Here is a 7,383-nt window from a genome sequence, read left to right as displayed (position 1 = left end):
CTCCTCCAGTGTTCACAAATTATCCTATCGTAACTTCGATCTCGCAAATTGAACAAGTCATTCAAACTGAACCCTGCTAAGCTGGGTGGTGTGACTTAAGCCTTGTGCCTACACGCATGTTACTTCAAAAACCAAGACTGGCACGGCTGCGAAGACAATCGCGTTGAGTAACATATGCCAGTGTTATGCCGACCAGGTGGTGCGACTTTTAATAAATGCAACCAGACCATAACAGAAAAATATCCTGTATGCTTTCCGTGTAGAGGATTAGACATGGCTTGACCTCCGATGAGCAATGTATGTTTATAATCGCGTTACAATTTACCGCAATAAGATAAAGCAAATAAACGTAGGACGGTCGCTTCCAATTTATCTGCGACAAAAGTAGGTTAGCTCGTTACCGGATAAGTAAACACAACATGAAATCGACAACGACCAGACAAAATGGTCAACACTCATAATCTGTGACAGACGGGGTTTTTCATTTATATGGGGTCTGTAGAGGCATCGAAAACTTAGCTACCAAGCGTCATATCTTTAGCGATTGTGAAGTTTTATTTCGGAATAAACCTCAGTGTGGCTCTTCTAGCGCACTCATCCTGCGGGAAATGATGCATGGCAATACATGAAATAACAACAATCTGCTCTCGTTTACTCTCCATGTAGCAAGTGTGTATTACATGATTCGGAAATACATCCAGAACGTCAAATACCAAACTACATCTACAGCACTGCTAATACCATTCCTGCAGGTCCTCTCGCAGCACTCCACGTCAGCACGCAATCTACGCTCGCGCAAAAACGCACCGCACACGAGGGTTCCGGTGCAGTCACCGGTCAGACACACCTCTTCCTCAGTGCAGCGCGCATGCCGACGCTTCCGCGCACCGCAACAGCCCTGGCCGGTGGCGACAGCACGCCTCCTCCACCACCGCCCTCAAACCGGCTCGTTGGCCCACTTGAGGAAGGCGTCGCCCTCCTCCTCGGTGATGAAGTAGTTCCTCCAGTCGCCCACCTGCCCCTTGCGCATGAAGGTGCCCTCCTGGCCGGCGGTGACCAGGCCCTTCTTCTCCCAGTGGCGGAAATTGGTGCCGGGGTTCTCCTTCATGGCGCCGAAGCTGGTGTGACTCACCGATGCTCCTCCACCTGGTCGTCGGTCACGGGCCGCCCGAGGAAGGTGGCCACTCGACGGACGACGGCTGCGCAGGGTCAGCGGTGCAGCTGCTCGACGTCCACGCAGAGCACGGTGTCGGCGTGACGCATGTAGCCCTGCACGTGCTCGCGGTAGGGCGCGTGCATCACCTCGCCCCGCACGAAGCGGTCGCGGAGCTCCGGGAAGGTGCCGCGGTACTTCTCGTAGTTGACCATGCGGGTGCCAGTGGTAGTAGGAAACGCAGACGTCGCGCGGGTCGCGGTCGATGTAGATCACCTTGGCGCCGGCGCGCACGCTCTCCGGCAGCAGGTCGTACGGCAGGTGCGTCTTGATGAGGGCGCGGGTCGTCCATCTCGTGGACGGAGCGCATCTCCATGTTCACCGCCGACGGCATGTCCAGGAGGGGGAAGCGATACTCAAGCGGCGTGTCGGCTTTGCCCCCGGCGCCCTGTCTCGCCGTGCACGATCCGCCAGACCACCTCCTGCAGCCAGGTGGTGCCCGACTTGGGGAAGCTGGCCACGAAGATGTCCGTGGGACGCGCCTGGAAGCGCGCCCAGTGCTCGACGCAGCCGTTGACCAGGTGGTAGTTGGTGAGCACGGTGCCACGGTGGCGGAAGTGGCGCACCAGGGGGTTCTTGTAGTTGGGGTCGGCCGGCAGGATCTTCCAGTCATCCGGTACCTTCATCTGGGCCAGCTTGGCCGCCATCGCCTTGGCATGCTGCTCCCGTCGAGCTGTCTCCTCGTCTGTCGTGCTCACGGTCGCCATGGCAACACTTGCTGTTGTCTGCGTTGTTGCGGCCGCTGGTCGAAACAATAAAAACCAGGTGCCTTCCAAAGCCGAACTTCTTACTTGCCAAAGACCACGGGCTATCTCACCGGACCGTCTTGCTACCGACAGACGAATGTACCGCCCGACGAAACTCGTGACTTACTGACAAGAGCGAGAGCGAGATTAGGTTTCCCTCAGCTCCCACTGATAGCAGCGGCGCGCGCCATCCCACTGGTCGAGCTTGAGGACTACAACACCGAGGCCTGGTCGGAAACTCACACTGCTATGGCCAACTGCAAAAACCTACACTCCAGCATTATTATAGCTAAAAAGTGTAAGTATGCGTCAATGAACAGGCGCATATGTAATTATCTCTCATTTTCACGGCTTAGTGCAACGCGGGTACCATGGCCTAAAGCACAATAATCACTTGATTTCGGTGCTACCCGAGCGAAAAACCTGTTGAGTGTGCTCAATCCGCAGACAATCTCATCATCAGCATGCCAAATGCGAGATTGTGGTGTTGAACTTTGAATCTCCGAGAAACTTCCTGAAATAGACGGATTTCTGCAACCAGGTATTCTTAGGTCCTTCTCCGGGTCAGCCAACACTTGGCGACGGTCGGTGCAATAAATGGCCTGCACGGTGTGTTGGTTAACAGTAAGACTATTAGGATAGCGGAGCAAAAAGTTGATCTGGATCAAGTGTAATACATCATAAATTATGTTGAATTAAGACCCACTGGATCCCGGCGGGATCAAGACCGGCTGGATCGCCAGCCGGATCAAGGCCGGCTGAAGCACCGGCCCGATCAACACCGGCTGTGTCACCGGCGCCGGCACGGACCACCGACTGAGAGCGGCTCGTCCAACAGTCCTCTGCCTGCTGGTGTGCACGGCCGCGCTGGCAGCGAGCGGGCGGTGCGGCACCGCAGCGGTACCCTAGCTACATATTTAAAGGCAAGTCTAATGCATCGTTTTTTCCTGTTCCTTAAAGTGAAGGTGCTTATGAAGGGAGCGAAAGGAGCCGTTTCCAGCGGCCCTTCATTCATCGGTGCCGTCGCCTTGCGGGCTGGCGTTGTGGTTGCGCTGTGGGTCACCGTGGGACCCATCTCGTCTGGCGTACGGTAACGCCTGAGCTCAGTTGGGCGCGGCTGGCTGGGGCAGAAATGACGTGGCCACGCGGTCGCTGGAATGGTGCGCCGGAAAGAGCGATTCGCATCTCCCGACGCTTTGCCCGTTCTTAGCTTTGAGCAGTGCTCTGGAGTTAGGGAATACGAGGAACTGCACGGGCCTCGTTGCTTTCAAGCTACGTGCAGTTTCTTCATACGTGAATGGAGCCAGTTGCGTACATGCAGGAAAATTTAGGCTCTACTCTCAGAACTGAGGAATGGACTTCACTCCTCTATTTGTACTCTCCACCCATGGAGATCAAACCACCCCTGTTGGATTGATGATTCGTGTCTTATGGCAAAGTCTTCTCTGAGTCAATATGACAACGTGGCTGAAAAACGGCAACTCACCTGGCCAAATGTCAAACGCCATTTGCCATGTTTTCTTTCTTGCCCCATTCTTGGCTGCGTCCCAAAATTTCCTTGAACATTTTGTCGCATAATGTCCGCAATTTGCATCATCGTTGCCGGTTAGATCGTTGACATTGGCTCTGTCAGGAGATATTGAAAAAACTTTCATGTGTAAAGCTGGCTAATTGGTAAGTTGAACTGCTGAAACTTATCATTTTTGGCGCGCGTCAGGGATCGAAAGATATAAAGCGCATTGCAAGTGTGTTGATTTGACACTGACGCAGAAAACACGAGACCAATCGCTCAGAGCAATAACTCGAGTTGGTTACTGCCAGCCCGGCCAAACACTGTCGGAATGCTCGCCATTCCGCTACAAGTTACAAGATCATATAATGTTTAAAGGTTAAACAAAACCGGAATGTACGCATGTTACAGGTAATGGACAATTTGCAAAATTCACCAAATATGTTCATGCGTAAAACAAATATTACAGCTTTTATTAATGATTCTAGAGTTCGTTTAGATTTTGAACTCGACAGACATTGTCTAGCGCAGTGACCTGCTTGAAGCTTCAAAATTTTCCCAAGTACGAAAGGATGAAATAAAAGGGACTCGAAATTTCGTGCCGACGTTTCCACCGTTTTTTTCTTAAACCCGGGAAACATTAACGGTGAATATCATCCTTTCCCCGACCGAGCCGACGTGCACACCGTTTCATTGAAATCAAAATTTCATCACACACAATCTGTTGAAAAGACGTTTTCTCCAAGACGTAATGGGACTACTTGCCTCAAAGATAGTATAACAACAAACCTAACCAAAACTGTCCCTCAAATTGTTATCGAAAGTCATCATTCTTAGAGTCAGGGGCGGATCCAGGATTTCGTCAAGGTGGGTACACGCAAAATTATTGGGCCCCCAACAGAGCGGGGCCGCCTTAATATATGCTTGCACTCCGGTCATTACATTTAGAGACCAACGGAATGTAGCATATATATATATATGTATATATATATATATATATATATATATATATATATATATATATATATGTGTGTGTGTGTGTGTGTGGTGTGGTGTGTGTGTGGTGTGTGTGTGTGTGTGTGTGTGTGTGTGTGTGGGTGTGTGTGTGTGTGGTGTGTGTGTGTGTGTGTGTGTGTGTGTGGTGTGTGTGTGTGTGTTGTGTGTGTGTGTGTGTGTGTGTTGTGTGTGTGTGTGTGTGTGTGTTGTGTGTGTGGGTGTGTGTGTGTGTGTGTGTGTGTGTGTGTGTGTGTGTAAGTGTGTGTAAGTGTGTGTAAGTGTGTGTAAGTGTGTGGTAAGTGTGTGTAAGTGTGTGTAAGTGTGTGTGTAAGTGTGTGTAAGTGTGTGTAGATGTAATAAATATAGAAACCAGTCCTACTCCGCGCAGCTCTATAAAGCTAGGCATGCTACGTATGCATATACATAGAACTCGCCTCATTTTCTACAGATCATGCTAAAGCCAATAATTTGGGTCTAAGTGTTTCGAAACATCAGGCAAAATCAATTACAGTTGGCTGCTAACAGCCATCAAATCCGAGCACGGACTTGATTCCTAGTTTATTTACGGCTAGCCGTCTGGGCGATGCAATCAGCTGAGGGCTTATGACTAATGCAGAATTATTCCTTCGTCATGAATTAGTATAAAATATTTATTCAGTACATAGCATTCAAAGATATAGCATTCAAAATATGCTAAAAAAGTGATGCACTAGTATTATAACTTCTACACACTCAAAAGCCAAGGGAAATGACACGTACGACGTCGGCGGCATGTACAATTCAGTTCGACAATTACCAAAAAAAAACCCAAGACTGACGTGGTGGGTTATAAACGATTGGTAGTGCCCCTACAGGTTGGCATATAAAGCCGAGCCATAACGCAGTACCCACTGAGTAAAGGGAATTATCCAAGACCATGAATTAATACCCTTGTTCGATCAAGAGAGCATGGGCAGGTTAACAGAAAGAGCCTCGATAGAAATGAAGAGTCCTCCTCAAATGAGATGAAAGGGGAAAAGCCCTTAACCAAATTAGAGAGCCACTGAGCATCGGGTGCCTCGGTGCATCGGGTGCCGTTATAAGAGCCCCAGCAACAGCACAAGGCTCTCCAAACAAGTGGAAAGAACCTGAGACTAATATGAAGAGCCCCTGAGCAGCTGAGCGCACCCTGGCACCTGGGGCCCCCGAAAAACCTGCATCGGTCAAGAGGGCTCAGGCGTGAAAACCTGCATCGGTCAAGAGGGCTCAGGCGTGAAAACCTGCATCGGTCAAGAGGGCTCAGGCGTGAAAACCTGCATCGGTCAAGAGGGCTCAGGCGTGAAAGCAGACAGCGTCCCAACAGCAGCATTAGGCCCTACAAGAAAATACCAAGAGATCAAGGGCAACTTGGAAAGCTTCTTAGCGATCAGATTGACCCAGCAAGTGGACATATAGAGCCAGCGCAATTGACGGCATAATGCCTCTAGACGGCGTGATGAGCCCCAAAATTTCCCCAAGCAACGGCTTCTCAGCCAGGGAAGAATTAGCTTCGTCTGGTTATGAACACTTTGCACTTGCCAGCAATTGTTCTTTGTCGTCTGTAGGCCCAAAAGCGTCCAATTTTGTCGTGTTTTTGTTGTTAGGAAAGTGGTTCCGTGCCTCCCCGCCGCCTTCTGCATCCGCCGCCGGCCCGAGCAGCATAATAGATAGAGCCCGTCAAGAACATAGGGCCATCCATTCAAATGCAAAATGCTCACGACACAAGATGTAGGGCTCCGAACGATCTAGTGTGTCCGAGCAGGTTGACATAAAGGGCCCCCGTCAAGAGCGTAGGGCCCTCCATTCAAATAGGAAGTGCCCAAGATCCAATGTGGAGGGCCCCCCGAATGGTCGAGCGTACCAAAACAGGTTAACAGATGGGGCTCCCATCAAGAAACGTAGGGCCCTCCATTCAAAAGAGAAAGCGCTCAACACCCTAAATAAATGGCCCCGAGCGATGGACTGTGCTCAAGCAGCTTAACAGAAGGGGCTCGGCAAGGGCGTAAAGCACTCCATTCAAATAAGAAGTACCCAGAACCAAGAACGAAGGGCCTCCGAAAGATGGAGTGTACCCGAGCAGATTATCAGATGACCCCTACAGGGGGAGGGCCCTGAATTCAAACACTAAGACCCAATGTGCAGGGGCCCCAAACAATCCAGCCTGGCCGAGGAGGCGAACAGATGGATTACCGACAAGTGCGTGGGGCCCTCCACTTAGGCAGGAAGTACCCAGGACGCAATGTGGAGGGACCCTGAATAATCGGGTGTGCCCAGGAAGGTTAGCAGGTGGGGCCCCCGACAAGAGCGTAGGGCCTTCCGTTCAAATATGAAATACTCACGACATGGTGTAGAGGGCCCCGAATGATCGAGTGCGCCAGAGCAGGTTAACAGATAGAGCCCCGGAAAGAACGGAAGGCCCTCCTTCAAACGGGAAGTACCCAAAACCAGACGCAGAGATCTCCCCCGCGATCGAATGGGCCCGGACATCTTATCAAAAGGGGCCCCTAAAAGAGCGTAGGGCCCTCCATTCCAATAAGAAGTACCCAGAACCCAGTGTGGAGGACCCGCGGAAGATGGAGTGCACCCGAACAGGTTACCAAATGACCCCGATAGGAGCACAGGGCCCTGAATTAAATACCAAGACCCAATGTGGAGGACCCCCGAACAGTCCGGCGTGGCCGAGGAGACGAACAGAGGGGCCTCGACAAGTGCGCAGGGCCCCAATTCGAATAGGACGTGCCCAAAACCCAATTAGGAGGGTCCGAACGTTCAAATGTGAACGAGCAGGTTATCAGATAGGCCCCCACAAGAACGTAGACCCCCCCCCCCCCCCTCCTTGCTCCCATTCATATGAAAAGTACCCAGGACTCAGTGTGGAGTGTCTCCGAACGACCGAATGT

At 51.3% G+C, this 7,383-nt stretch overlaps 1 protein-coding gene across 1 annotated transcript; it reads right to left on the bottom strand.

Moving 5' to 3' along the window:
- Positions 1–1,209: 1,209 nt before the first annotated feature.
- LOC119095672 (sulfotransferase 4A1-like) lies at positions 1,210–1,920 on the bottom strand. The gene is made up of 3 exons (XM_037218527.1): positions 1,601–1,920; positions 1,400–1,505; positions 1,210–1,353 (listed from the first exon to the last, which is right to left on the bottom strand). The coding sequence occupies exons 1-3, from the start codon at positions 1,918–1,920 to the stop codon at positions 1,210–1,212; spliced, it is 570 nt and encodes a 189-aa protein (XP_037074422.1).
- Between the last annotated feature and the right edge of the window lie 5,463 nt (positions 1,921–7,383).

Source organism: Pollicipes pollicipes, unplaced genomic scaffold, assembly GCF_011947565.3.
Source record: "Pollicipes pollicipes isolate AB1234 unplaced genomic scaffold, Ppol_2.1 Scaffold_4219;HRSCAF=4965_pilon_pilon_pilon, whole genome shotgun sequence".
Lineage (NCBI taxonomy): Eukaryota > Metazoa > Arthropoda > Thecostraca > Pollicipedomorpha > Pollicipedidae > Pollicipes > Pollicipes pollicipes.
The sequence above is the reverse complement of the archived record's forward strand: the minus strand, read 5'-3'. Positions and strand labels throughout refer to the sequence as shown.

Coding starts and splice junctions, on each gene's coding strand:
- LOC119095672 (XM_037218527.1), bottom strand. CDS start 1,920: ATGGCGACCGTGAGCACGACAGACGAGGAGACAGCTCGACGGGAGCAG. Junction 1,506..1,600: donor ATCGTGCACGGCGAGACAGG/GCGCCGGGGGCA, acceptor TCCGTCCACGAG/ATGGACGACCCGCGCCCTCA. Junction 1,354..1,399: donor TCGACCGCGACCCGCGCGAC/GTCTGCGTTTCC, acceptor GTCAACTACGAG/AAGTACCGCGGCACCTTCCC.